We start from the raw sequence: 14,769 nt of genomic DNA, 5'->3' as shown, positions 1-14,769 counted from the left end.
TTTCAACTAAGCAGAAATACGACTTTTATAAATATATATATATACCCAAGTGACAAGTTGGCACTAAAGATCATAATGTTAGAGGGCTGTTCTGTAAATGCTTCTCAGACAATACATAGATGAGTTAAACCATCTGATTAAAATTTATGATGTGTAATCATCTTAAACAACAAGCTAAGTTTTAGTTGTCTAGAAGTTACTGTCATTCAGTAACTAACTGAGAGTATTGAGACTAAAGAAATTCATTGCATCCAGTGACACAGGAAGCTCCTTCCAGTCCCACATCTTATGTTCATGTGTTCTGTTTATAAAAGGGAGTTACATAATAATGAGCTGTGAAACACTCACAGAGTTCGGCCTCAAATCAGTTTAATTTTGTGGTTAAGAGAAATGAAACAATGAGAAAGCAGCATTTCATTGGCTCATACAATAAAGATTTTTGCCACAGTTGGATCTTTGCTGAAAGTGGCATAAGAGCTGATAAAATTCCAGAGAAATGAGAAGGGAGTCAGAATTATTACTTCGGGGGTGCAAGGCATGATAGCCTTCTATGTGTGCAACAGGCCTCCACCCCGCATCATTCTTGATGGGCAATAGGCTAGTTCTTTAAGAATGAACTTGGCTACATTTTGCATATAAATCTGTTCTGCAGAACCGATGTGAGCTGTCCTATAAGTGAGATCTTGAAGATGGTTGCATCCTGAACTGAGTTCAGTTTTTGCCATCATGAACACTATCATCTAGCAGTAACATAAAAAGAGCTGGGCAAATGAGGCACCAGCCTTATGTGCTGACTTAGAGGGGGACCTGGAATGGCAGCCCCACCCCAACCCCGGCTTCCCTGAGGAGGTTTTGCTGCTCCAGGACGTAGCAGCCCCACGCTACACGGAGAAGTAGCAGCCAAGTGCATGGCACCGCAACAATGGCAGCTGGGGCAGACTGGCAGCAACATAGCTGGGGTGTTTGGTTCCCAGGATAGGTAAGACTGACTATGGTCTTCCATCCTCCCCGCAAATACTCAACACTGTCCCTCGGCCCACAGATGCAGGGGGTCCAAAAATATAAACCTAGTTAAGGTAACAGGCAACTTAAGCTTTATCTAACCAAGCCATCTCACATGAAGATGGTGCTGGGATAAAGCAGTCAGCAAAGAACACTGAACCCTTTGCCGGTGCTGCTGCAGCACAGATGTGGGAAGCTGTATGAGGGCAGAGAGGAGCCAAGGTGCTGCCCTTTAGCAGCCTCCAGTTGGTACATTTGCCACGGGCCACCTTTACCTACACTGCAGCTATAGTCAGGATGCAGCCATTACCATTTCAGTTATGGCCTGGGGGATCTTGGGCACAGCAGAGGATCTGAGAATGAGAACTGCCCTCTAGCTAGGTTTAAAAATAATTTTAATTACTTCTCCCAGGTTTTTTTTTAATTATGTGTTTGATTTTTTTTCTTCCAACAAAATTACAAAGTCAAATTCTGCTGATGTTGCTGTTTCCATAGAGTCACACCACCGAAAGCAGCAAAATCAGATTCTCTCTCTCTCCTTTTTTCTCTGTCCATATCTCACATGCACATATATGCACACAGCCCCTTTGGTTGTCTCATTGGGCTCTGAATTCAGAAGGCTGATTCCATATCCCCCAAATTTGCACAGAAACAGACTGCTGCCCTAAACACGCAATTAGGACACTCATTTTGGGAGCAAGATGAAGAAGAAAAGCATCTGAGCCCCAGCAGGGGTGTAGGTTGTAACCGTGTTGGTCTAAGGACATAGGCAGACAAGGTTCTTTGGGTGAATCTGATATCTTTTATTAGACCAACTTAAATAGTTGGAAAAAAATTTTAAGCAAGCTTTTGGGTTTAAAAACCCTTTGTCAGGCTGAGGAAGTCTCTGCAGTTGGTGTGAGCTCTTCCTGGATGGAATGAAAAGTAAAGAAGCCAGAGGCTGGGCTGGTATGCATACAAGATAGGTAGTCAGTGAAGATGTAGATTGAGGAGTCAATGGGTGAAAGACATGCTGGGTGGTGAGGGAGAAGGGGGATGAATAGTGGAGAGATACCTGGGGAGTCAGGTGTCAGGCAGGTTATAATGTGTCATAAATCCAATGTCTATATTTAGTCCATGATTTTTAGTGTCCAGGAGGTTGATGAAGTAGAGTTCATAGGCTCGTCTCTGGGAAGTGTTCTGTAAGTTCCCTTTGAGGATCAGGACTGAGAGATTGGAGAGAGAGTGGTTTTCTTGTGAGAAATGTGCCCCCACAGGTAATTGGGTATTCTTGTCTTTGATAGATTCCTGGTGTGTGTTCATTCTGGTGATATCTCATAACCAGCGGTGTACAATTTGTGGGGGGGGTTCTTCTGTACTGCAGTAATTTTTCCCATGGTATCTGGGTAGCTCTTTCAAACATGCGATCTATCTCTCTGGAGCAGTGTCCTTGTTGGGTGAAAAGCCCTTTTAAGATTGGTGAGGTGGCAATCCCGGGTGTTCTCCTCAGTACAAATTCGGTGGTATCTGAGGGCTTGGCTGTATATCACAGCTTTTTTGGTGTGTTTAGGGTGATTGCTGGTTCTGTGCAGATATGTATGTTGGTCTGTGGGTTTCTTGTATAATATGGTCTGTATTTTATCATTCTGGATACTGATCATCGTGTCTAAAAAAGAGATGCTGGTGCTGGAGTATTCAAGAGATAATCAGATGGAGGGAGGATGATTCTTGAATTTCTGATGGAACTCAATCAGAGATTGCAGGTTTTCAGTCCAAATGATGAAGATGTCATTGATATAACTTAAGTATAGCAAGGGTTTGATGGTGCAGTCTGAGCCCCAACATATATGTCTGCAACCATGACAGACAAGGACAGTGTATGTTTCTTTTCATGATGAGCTTCTGAAGTTTGCCCTAGTTTCAAAGTCTCTATTTAAAGTTACTGCTAAGAAAATTAGTAGTGATAGAGTGATGCTGTAGCCATGATGGTCCAGGAATTATGTGCAAGGCAAGGATTTTGTGGAGTGACCTAATGAAGAATATACCTTGCATTTGAAAGCTTGTCTAACTTTATCACAACCATACAGTTGGTTCAATAGAAGATATCACCCAAGCAAATCCTTGCCTCTCTGTTAAAAAAGGACATTAACAGTCACACTTTGATGTCTCTTTTTAAAGTCTCTGCCAATGAAATTTCATATCACATATGTTTAATTTTGCCTGAAAAGTGACAAGTTTTCATTTTAACCTCTATCCTCCTGGCTCAAGCTGTGCCTGTCTGTCTACCTGAGCCGCTATCCAAAATTATGTTCATCAACAAATTTCCTGAGGTTTCAGTTCAATTATTGACATTCAAAGCAGGACAGAGATAAGCTCTTACCTCTGCACCAATTGTACACTGGCTCTGCAGTAGCAGGAGTCATGAAAGGGACTTTCATCCTGAGAAAATTTCTATTTCTATAGCACCAGGGTGTGTCTGGCACTTCACAAAAGAAGAAAAAGACAAAGCCCTGCCCCAAAGAGCTCTCATTAAAAGAAACAAGCAAAAAAAACCCTCCAAATTTGTTTTAACTGAAAGTGCTTTGGGACAAGAATCTTGCCCAGGCACATCCACAATAATACAAAAATGCAGACATGGCTTCCAGAACATGGAACTGTTTTTCCACAACTGTTTTTCTGATCCTGCCCCTTCCCTCTCCCCTCCCCTCCCCTCCATACACAGCTCACATGTATAGACACCTCAGTAGCATCTGAGCAGGATGGTAAGGGGTCATGTAGGTTGTAAAATTCTAAAACAGAGGGTACGTCAACCCTGTCTAGGGCAGAGGTGTGACTGCAGTACATGTCCCAAGCTAATATTAATTCAGCTAACTCAGATAACAATAACCGCATAGCCACAGAAGCTTGGACTAATTAACTGCACAGTAAATGCTTCAGAATCTACACATGCGTCCCTATTAGGGCACATGAAACTAATAAACTCTGCAGCAGGGTAGGACTTGTATTTACAAGTCCTACCCTGCTGCAGAGTTTTTTGTGCACAGCAGTGCACGTGTAGACATGGAGGTGGCTAGCTGGAGCATGAGGGTGCTTCAGTACAGAGGCTGCCTGCCGGCTAGCCCCCCCCTGAAGCACCCTTGGGCCCCAGCCAGCCCCTCCACAGCACATTGCACCCAGTCAGAGCAGTCCAAGGCTGGCTGGCTGACACCCCCAGGCCCTCTACCAGCCAGGGCTGCTGCAACCCAGCTCAATGTTGTGCTGCGGTCTGGGCACACATGTAAACCACATACCGTGGAGCTTCCCAGGGGTAATAAACTGTGGAGCAATAAGCTCTGCAGTCTATTGCTGCACATTAATGGCACGTGTAGACTGCAACAATAGACACTCTAAAATACAACTGAAAGGTTCCTTCCCAGCTTGTTGGGGAGAACCAGAACTATCGCTGTTAGCTGCCAATGGTAAAATCACAGCAAATTTCCTGGAAGAAAGGACTTAAAATCAGAGGCCAGGTTGTGCCAGCCTTCCATATGCTAAACAACACTGCCCCATGAATCATCTCATTGGTTTCAGTAGCCCTCGTCAAGGGGCAAAGAATTACCTGAAAGCAGAGACCATGGCAGAAGCTAACCAGGACTCAGTACCTAGATTTGTTTTCCAGGAGCCACTGCTCCTGTTGGGAGAGGTGAGAAGCAGAGGTGGAGTGTACCATGGATTAGGAGTGACTTTTAAAGACAAACATATGTAGAAGCTCAAACCCAGCATGCAGTAATCTTATTCCACATGGGCCATAGTCAAAGCTCACAGATATCCAAGGGGTCTATCCTTTCCTCGCACCTTGGCAGCCACTCGTGTAGCTTGTCATGCTAAGGAATTCTCATTGAATGTCACTGAAATGTTATTGCAGGTGAAGATGCCATTCATTACCACAAAGCACTATTGCCTGTATAACTCAGCCAGTGCTGAGAGGGAGCTAAAAGATTTGATAATTATACACAGTTGACTATGAATGTGCTTGTGGTTTTCATTGTGCATTATGCTCCTTGGCTCAGATTCACTAAGTTGAGGAAGTCTCATTTTTGCCCTGACCCTGTATAATGGCCAACAATGATCCATGTGCCCCTTACAGAACTGCAGAAGACCCAAGCCTGACAGGATTCATTAAGGATCTATCTCAGGTTTCACATCCTGAGACCACTTCAGCCTGGGGAAAGATATCTGAGACTATTTCATCAGTTCCTCTGTAAACCTCTAGCCACGCTGGACGTGTTCAGTAAAGCACTTAGGGCTTTGACTTGGCATGCAGTTTGGGGGTACTAATTCAAATCACATGGTAATCTAGCATATAGTGCTTTGCAGTGAACTTTTGAACACCTCCATCCCCTAGCAGCCTGTGAGTGTTGGCAGCAGTCCTAACAAACAGCACCAATGCCCCCACGGGGTCTGTGTCAACCTAGAATTACCGAGGCAAAACTCGTAATTTGCATGAACGAAATGAAAAGCTTTATTGGATGTTTACAGGCAGAGCATAGTGAAGCATTCACAGAAGGGTGAGGAACACAGTGGTAGAATGGGAAGGAACACACTAACTGAGCTGAACGCTCTGCATAACCCAGGCCTGTTCAAGCTTATGGCAGAAGCACCCATCTTCAGCACATGGCCTGAAGTTGTCTTTCCCTTGGCTGTGAAAATAATGATACGGATGCATCCAAAGTGCCTAGGCCTGGAGCGGCCTGTGGTCTTAGCGGGGTGAAAGGTGGACCTGCTCACGGGAAGAAATCACCTTTCCATCCTGGACTTCCTCAACGATCGTGCGGACCTGACGAGTGGTCTTAGGTCCTACACAGAAGAAAAAAAGAGGAAGCTGTTACTAGGGGAGGAGGAGAGACATGCAGTCGTGTAAAAAAGGGGTGGGTAATCATGGCACCAGCCTTGGGCTCTGTCTTAGAAGGGGCACTAGGATGGCAGGCATCATCGCTCTGTTGCAGAGAACTCAGAAAGACCACAGCAGGGCAGGATGGTTTTGACACACTGGATTCCTATTTGAAATCTCTGGGTTTATCTGTGAATCATGTGTATAAGTGTTTGCACACCTCACAGTGCTGATATTGAGCAGCACACCACAGCACCCTGAAAAGGATCTCATGACACTCCAAGGGCACACTGGCTGAGAATCACAGATCTAAAGTGATTGAGGGAGAGTTATGAATTTAGCATTGTTTTTCAAAGGAAGCAAATACATGATTAGACTAATACATTTTCTTTTCAACTAGATGGGACCTCCCAGTACTGTACTGGAATATGAAGGAGAGGCTACTTCACACTAGCTTTTGTAGAACACAGAAATGAAAGGAAAGGGCATATTGGCTGGAGCTGGTACATTGATTGAAAATGTCAATCTTTGGAAAAACTGAGAACCCAAAAATCAAAAAAAAAATTATATTTTTTCCTTTCATTTTTTTTATGTTTGTTTGTTTGTTTGTCTTGCAAATGGTTAAAAATGTCCTTGGAAAGCAGACATATTTCTGAAAATGAGCTCATTATGATGGAGACACACATTTCTGCCAAAATAGAGTTTAAATGTGAAACATTTGACAGCCAAATATTGACTTTTTTATACAGTTGATTTAACTGCGCAACTTAATTTTCATGAATCCATTGCCCTGTTTTCATTCATGCACAGACATTTGTCTCAACAATGTCTTTAATATGTTGGAGGAATAATTCCTTATCATTCATATTCTGAACCCACTAATAAAGGAGATCTTCTGGGATGGTAGTTGTTAAGGATGAGATATGAGAGTGTGTGATGAATTTTTCAGACAAGAAAAACCCCTTACCTTCTTTGATAAACTGAGTGGAGTACTGTGAAGACATGCTACAAGAAGAGAGAAATGAGGGCAAGTTAAAATCATGGGCAAAAAGGAAAGGATGCAGTAAGTGATAGAACAAACGGGCTGGCCTCTCATGGGGGAAGATAATTATTTAAAACCCAATCTGACTAATTTCTTTATTGAATCAACATGTGAACCACTAGTGTCCTGTCCTTACAATTACCTACTGCAGTGGTGGCCAACCCACAGGAAGAGTGCCACAAGTGGCATGGGCAGCCAGTGTGTGTGGCACATGACACATTGGGGAAGGGGTGGGTATTGGAGCAGCAGTCAGGTAGGGGGCTGGGATCAAAGTGGTAGTTTAGGAGAGGACAGGGATCAATGCAGCCAACAGGGAGAGGTCAAAAATCATGAGTCAATGCTGGCTCAAGGGTCTGGCCCCATAGGAGCTGCAGGGTAGATGCCTCCAAATTCAGTGTTGCTCTGTCCTGGTGGTGACACAATTCAGTAGCACTCTGCAATGCAACAGCTAATTATTAGAGTGGCACTGTCTCATACTTTGGACTTAAGCTATGTCATGCTTGCCAAAAAGGTTGGCCACTAATGAACTAGCATTAAAATTTGAGGCAGAAACACAATCTTGGAAAGATTTGTAGGGTGTCAAAATAATTTAGACACACCCATTAAATGCTCCTCGGACCCCCCTGTGAGATATGTTAGTCAGTTTAGCTTCATAGATTTACAGAAGGAGCTGTGAACAGAATTTAAGTCCTAACAGCTGAAATGTTATGGTAATGGCTATACAGCTCTGATCCCTAGAAGGAGAAAGAGAGGGTATGTTATGCGCTGTAATTCAGAAACTGAATCTCTCCCATGTCAGGGTCTGACTAGAGAGATAACAGCAGAGAGCCTCTGGGCCACTCATTCTTGGATATTCATTCAAAACAAGGCTCTAGAGGACATAGTTGTTTCAGAGGCTTCTCCCTGCCCCATATCATTCTATCTAGTCAACTCCATTCACATACTGGACATCCTCGCCCTCCAGCAACCGGCGATACGTGGCGATCTCCTGTTCCAGCCGGCACTTGACATCCAGGAGGATCTTGTATTCGTGGTTCTGCCGCTCCATGTCACACCGGAGCTCAGCCAGCTGCTCCTCCACGCTGGTGATCAGGCCCTGGATCTGTGCCAGCTGGGAGCCATAGCGGGCTTCTGTGTCAGCCAAGGTGCCTTCCAGGGCGGCTTTCTGAGAAGGGAGAGCAGAGGGAAAGGAATTCAGGGAGAGGGAAAAATAAGGGGTCACTCATCTCTCTGCTTGCCCATGAGGAGTCAGTGCCACATACCATGCTAAGCTGGGACTGCAGGTCAATCTCCAGCCCCTGGATGGTGCGCCGGAGCTCCATGATCTCACTCTTGCCGCTCTGAAGCTGTTCTGTGTTGATGGCAACTTCTTTGTTTAGTTCTTCTGTCTGGAATAAGGGAGGACAAGGCCATTACTGCACTGGTTACAGCAAGTAAATCTTGGCTACCAGCCAGGTGTGTCATGGAGTCACTGTTCTCCATGCAACCGATACATACCTGCTTGAAGAACCACTGCTCAGCCTCTCTGCGGTTCTTGTCGGCCAGGTGCTCATACTGCTCGCGCATTTCAGCCAGGACCTTGGTCAGGTCAACTCCTGGAGCAGCATCCATCTCCACAGTGATCTCTCCACCGACCTGGCTGCGTAGGGCATTCATTTCCTATGACAAAGCCAACCCATTATGTTCATCCACATCATAACGGTACAGTGTTCCTGCAGCCCATCTAAGGAGGCCCTTCCCATTGTCAAAATCTTAGCTTTGCCAGGAAGAGACCTTATGTTTGTTTAGCAACTGGCACAGTGGGGATCTCATCCTAACTAGGGCCTCTGTCATTGCCACTAATCAGGTCATAACAAGATCCCATCTGAAGAAATCTGCATTTCGCGGTTTCATTTTACTTAGTTCAGAGAAGCACAAATAATAAAGAAAGCACAGGTGACTTCCCGCCCATGAGGCAAAATTCTGATCCCACACACAGCTCCAGTGCTAGCCTCTGAAATATGAAGGAGTAAATGAGTCTTACCTGGGGCCACAGAGGGTATGTAGCTGTAAAGTATGAATTATTCCCTGCTGCCTTATCCCTGAAAGTTCTTTTGCTGCAGCCCCAGGCCTCAGAACAAGTCCTGCTGCTTGGGTCTGACCTATTTCCATTGACTCTTAGCTACCATTCAGAGGCTCTGCTCTTGTGCTTAGCGTTGTCCTTACCTCTTCGTGGTTCTTCTTGAGGTAAGCCAGCTCTTCACTGAGGTTCTCGAGCTGCATCTCCAGGTCAGCTTTGGCCAAGGTCAGCTCATCCAGGACTCTACGCAAGCCATTGATGTCACCCTCAACACTCATACGCAGGGCTTGCTCTGTCTCAAACCTTGAAACACAAAATAGATTAAGAAACAGACATGAGAAGCCATCCAGCCACTGTCAGTGGGTCACCTTTGATTGCCACCCCCTTTGGTCAATATTACCACCATCCTTCCCATGTCTTAACACCCACAGTGGTAGGTAATCCAGTGAGTGAGGTGCACTAGCCAATTGATAAAACAGCACTAGTGCTGACCAGGTATTTGGAAAGACCAATAACTTCACTTGGTATACTGGCAACCTGTACCACATTTAACTAACAGGTTTATACTTCACCATCAATATGTACTTCCCCCTGGCTAAATTAATTGAAGCACCATTGCCCCCCACCTGTCTGTTTTGGGCAACATTCAAAATAGATCAGGTCCTTTTTGCGATATAAACAAAATTTAAAAATTCTACTGAAAACACAACATTTCTCAAACTCCTAATGAGATTCATTCACTTATTTGCTGTTTTGGCTTTTGTTGTTATTGTTCTCATTATGTCAAAGCTTCCTCAGGACCAATGAAAACTGCTAAGAAACTCCCTCCTTCCCAGTCAGTGTTCATGTATGCTGGCCAAGGAACTTTAATTGCACCGTTCTCATCTTGGACAGTTGCTTCCTTGTTTCCACTCCAAAGGGAGAGTGGAACTTACTTGGTCCTGAAGTCATCAGCTGTCAGCCTGGCATTGTCAATCTGCAAGAGGAGGTTGGCATTGTCGACAGTGGCAGAAAGGATCTGGAGGCAAGAAGACATGAGAGCCAGTGAAAAAAGAGTCTGAAAAGCTCCTCTTGTTGCTGAGAGGTACAAGCTAAGATTTGTGATTAAGGAAGGGTCTGGGGCATCACTGGATGACTTCTACAAAGGGAAACACCTACCTGTAAGATGGAGAAATGAGCTGTGTCTAAGTTAAAATGAAGTGAGCGAGCTGTGTCAGACTGCCCCATGTCTCTCTTTCCAAATTACCCATAAGCATAAATAATGTCTCCTAAGATGTGCATGGAATAATAAGAACACTCCATCTCATGCTTCAGGGTACATGCTGGGCACACACAGTTCAAGAAAGAATCTCCCTCCTTCTCCCCACATACAGAATGAAATAGTTCTCAAACAGTTACTGGTGAGGGGGAGACCACCTAAACTCTGATGCACTATATGGAGGTGACTGTCGCAGGCAGAGCTGGAAGACCATTGCTATGGCTGTGGTTTGGCAAAGCCTGTTCCTGCTTGCTCTTTAATGATCTCATTCAAATTCACTTATGGGAAGGAAGCAAGAAGTGGAACGGAGTGTACTGAGAGGATGCTCACAGTAACTGATGTTTGTAATGCATACTCAGCTACATGTAACACACCCTGGATGTCCAGTGAGATGCAAGACAGGCTGTGAGGAAAGAACTGAAATGTGGAGCTGTACAAAGGGCTTGAAAATGGGCAACAGGCATTCTTTGACAGCTCCCCTGCATCCTTGAGCGCCTCCGCATGAAACAACAAATCCCATCTCTGTGCAGAGACGCCTGATCCTGCTGGTCCCTTCCAGGCCAGTTACGCTCTAATGTCCATCATGCCCTTGGGCAGAATTCTGTTTACCTTGAGTGTATCTAAATAGCACATTTCTCACAGTTTTCTCCAGCTTTCTGGATGAGTGCTCTAACCACTCAATTGTAAAGGCTAAAACATAAAGGGATTCCCCTCCTCATCCTTCTCTTTCCTCCCCTTTTTCCATCACTTATGGTCCCTTTTCGCATCACTTATACTCAGGTACACCTGTACATAGCTGCACACCTCTACCCAGTCAGTGCATGGCCCATTGACCACACTCAGTCTACACACATGCTTGCTTGTTCACAGTGCAAGGGAAACTGAATTGCTCCCCACATGTAAGCAAAAAGAAGGCCACTTGCATGGCTAAAAAACTGCCAGTTAAACACACGAGGGGAAATAGAATACAGACCCCTGGGTTTACTAACAATCACTTGTAAGTGAAAAATGAAAAGAGCGGGAGGAAGAAAATCAACTGCTCAAGATGACAACACAGGAAACCAAATCAGCAGGGAGACAATCTGCCCCAAAAAGCCTAGGATTGAGATAATAGAAGAAGGTAGGCAACATGCTTGTCATTATTTGGTTCCCTCCTTAGATTTTCAAGTCCCAAAACTCAGCCTAGGACTGACAAAGCCAAAGCAATTGACAACAAATTGCAAATGGCTTGACTGTGCACATGCAGTCACACTAGGCCCATCATGGTTGGTATACAGCTAGAATCTTCACCTGTGAATTAATTTTCCATAGACTCAGCAAACTCAAATGCATTATCAATATGAACTAATATCCATAAAACTCTGCTGCTGCATTACTGCCTCTCATGTCTGTTACATGCACCTTTTTGGAGGAACATAATAATTGAGGTTGTCAAAGCACTAAGTCCACATCCTTCATATTTTCAAATACAGGCTTATGAGACCTTTTGCTCTCACTTGATTTTCAGCTGCAAGTTACACTGTTGCTTTGCAGTACCCTTGTGGTCACCTTAATAGCAACTTAGACCGGAAATGTCCTACTTCAGTACCATACCTTATTCCTCAGATCCTCGATGGTCCTGTAATATGGGCTGTAGTCACGGTCTGGACCTGGGCCTTGCTTCTTATACCAGTCCCTGATCTTAATCTCCAGCTCACTGTTGGCCTCCTCCAGAGCGCGCACCTTGTCCAGGTAGGCAGCCAGGCGGTCATTCAGGTTCTGCATGGTTTCCTTCTCCCCAGCAGGGAGAATGCCATCGCCTCCCCCAAAGGGCCCACCAAAGCCAAGTCCACCGCCAAAGCCTCCACCTGAGCCACCACCAAAGCCACCACCAAGTCCACCACCAAATCCACCACCAAAGCTGCCACCACTGAAGCTGCCACCACCAAAGTTGCCACCACCAAAGCCTCCTCCCACACTGCTACAGTAGCTCCCTCCATAGCCACCACCCAGACCACCGCCAAAGCCAGAGACCATTCGAGAGGAGGAGACCGAGTAGCCACCTGATCCCCCATGGATAGTTGGAGCTCTGTAGGCACCTCCACTGAGACGCACTGAGGACCCTCGGCTGGAACCACCACCAAAGCCACCCAGCCCCTTGAGGGAGGTTGAAGAGGAATATTGTCTGACGCTGGTAGTCATGATGAAGGGTAACAGAGGATCTAGAGTGTAAGAGAGGCACCCAGCTCAGTTGTGAAAGAAGCAGAGCACTAACTTCACCTGACTTGGAGCTCCCTTTATAGCCAGAATTAGGGGGCGTTGCTATTGCCACATCCCTGTGTCTCTTACATTCCCCAGGCTTTTCATCACCCTGAAAGTCTGAGCCAAGTTCCAGCATGGCTTTTGTCTCTCTTCTTCTTGATCATTTTGTCACATTCCACTACAAATGCTTTGCCTCAGAAAAGGGTGTGTCCTTATGTTTCTTTTTCATTTCCAAACAGTTGGGTGTGACTTAGAAGAGAAGGCAATTATTGCTCAGGGCTACGCTTTATCTTGACACTGTTACACCAGAGACATGAAGACATTCAGTCTCCACCTAGTGCAGCCTCTGAACCCTCCATTGTGACTCTGAGTTGCATGTGAAAATCTTAAATCATGAACTTACTCACAAATCTGTTTATTAACTTTGGCATGGGAGTCCGGAGCCAGTAAAAAGGTGCTGACTCAAGTGCTCTATGGCACATGTCCTTTATTTGCAGCTCATCCAAAGTCACTTGGAGTCCACTGGCATCTTTCCAGCTGGGATCTCTCTCAGAAAAACAAGTACAGACCTAGCAGTCAGAGTGTGAATTAATCTCAGCCATATTTGACAAGGATCCTGTAACTCCACACAGAGCCTCACTGGTCATTTCTACTTAAGTATCAATCTTAGATAAGGGGCTAGAATTAGAGAAGGGCTTGGAACTTCAATCTCTCTCCTAGGCATGGGATTATTGTTCAGGTATGGGAAATGTAGGGTATTTCCAAGGTTGTTACTGGAGAAGGGCCATATTTGCCCATGTGACGAACTATGGGAAATAAGTAGTAAAAATGGAAAGTGGATGGTTTTAATCAAGCAGTGCAGGGCTGAAGGCACATGGGCTGGTGAGGCAATAAAGCCATAGGAATAGTTGCCTCTGTAATTTGAATCATAGAATCATAGAAAATGAGAGTTGGAAGGGATTTCAAGAGGTCATTTAGTCCAATCCCCTGCTCGAAGCAGGACCATTCCCAACTAGATCATTCCAGCCAAAGCTTTGTCTAGCTGGGTCTTAAAAACCTCCAAGGATGAAGATTCCCCCGCCTCTCTGGGTAACCTGCTCCAGTGTTTTACTACCCTCCCCATAAGAAAATTCTTCCTAATATCGAACCTAAACTTCCCTTGCTACAACTTGAGATGGTTGCTCCTTGTTCTGTCATCTGTCACCACTAAAAACAGTCTAGCTCTAGCTATTTGGAACCACCCTTCAGGTAGTTAAAGGCTGCTATCAAATCCCCCCTCAGTCTTCTCTTCTGTAGACTAAATAGCCCCAGTTCCCTCAGCCTCTCCTTATAAGTCATGTCCCCCAGCTCCCTCACCATTTTTGTTGCCCTCCACTGGACTCTCTCCAACTTGTCCACATCCTTTCTATAGCGGGAGTCCCAAAACTGGACATAGTACTCCAGATGTGGCCTCACCAGTGCAGAATAGATCAGTATAACTACTTCCCTCCATCTGCTGGTATCACTCCTACCAATGCAGCCCTGTATGCCGTTAGCCTTCTTGGCAACAAGGGCACACTGCTGGCTCATGTCCATCTTATTGTCCACTGTAACCCCTAGGTCCTTTTCTGCAGAGCTATTGCTTAACAGTCAGTCCCCAGGCTCTGGCAGTGCATGGGATTCTTCCATCCTAAGTGCAGGACTTCACACTTGTCTTTGTTGAACTTCATGAGATTTCTTTTGGCTCAATCCTTCAATTTGTCTAGGTCACTCTGAACCCTCCCTTCCAGTGTATCTACTACACCCCCCTGGCTTAGTGTCATCCATGAACTTGCTGATGGTTCAATCTATCCCATCTTCCAGATGGGAATTTGCTGTTAAGAGACTGAGTATAATGATAGAGCTGGACCGTTACTGATGTGAAAAAGCAGCAGGAAAACCAGTGTTGTTTCTTTTTCTGCTGTGGTTTTATTGCTAAGGAGCTAACTCTATCTTGTAGTGTGAAAAGGCAGATCACATTCCCAGCCCACTGTCCTAGCAGCTCCAAAGATGGCATATGCCCATTTGGACTAAAAATGCCTGTTGGGTTAGCAAAAGGAAGTGACTGGTGGGAATCAGAAGCACAGCCTGTGTTTGGGGATTCAGGATGAAGTTGTGGTGGCTCTGCAATTGCTTTCTGAATGTATCTAATTGGCTCAGGCTTTGCTGGGATGTTCCCAGAGTCTCAGCTGTTGATAATACATGCTGTATTGTTTCCTTCCTCCAGTGTTCACTGCAGTATGAGTTCCTGACGGCGAAAATAGTTGTACCAGCTCTTCTCACGAATAGATCTCAGAGCA

The 14,769-nt window shown here is 45.2% G+C and overlaps 1 protein-coding gene across 1 annotated transcript; it reads right to left on the bottom strand.

Moving 5' to 3' along the window:
* Window positions 1-5,458: 5,458 nt before the first annotated feature.
* On the bottom strand, window positions 5,459-12,460 carry LOC102367973 (keratin, type I cytoskeletal 14-like). The gene is made up of 8 exons (XM_006032777.3): window positions 11,804-12,460; window positions 9,888-9,970; window positions 9,099-9,255; window positions 8,391-8,552; window positions 8,156-8,281; window positions 7,838-8,058; window positions 6,819-6,856; window positions 5,459-5,817 (listed from the first exon to the last, which is right to left on the bottom strand). The coding sequence occupies exons 1-8, from the start codon at window positions 12,389-12,391 to the stop codon at window positions 5,720-5,722; spliced, it is 1,473 nt and encodes a 490-aa protein (XP_006032839.1). The 5' UTR covers window positions 12,392-12,460; the 3' UTR covers window positions 5,459-5,719.
* Between the last annotated feature and the right edge of the window lie 2,309 nt (window positions 12,461-14,769).

The sequence above is a fragment of the Alligator sinensis genome, unplaced genomic scaffold (assembly GCF_000455745.1).
Source record: "Alligator sinensis unplaced genomic scaffold, ASM45574v1 scaffold1377_1, whole genome shotgun sequence".
Classification (NCBI taxonomy): Eukaryota; Metazoa; Chordata; order Crocodylia; family Alligatoridae; genus Alligator; species Alligator sinensis.
Note: the sequence above shows the minus strand (reverse complement) of the source record. Positions and strands in the feature narration are given on the sequence as shown.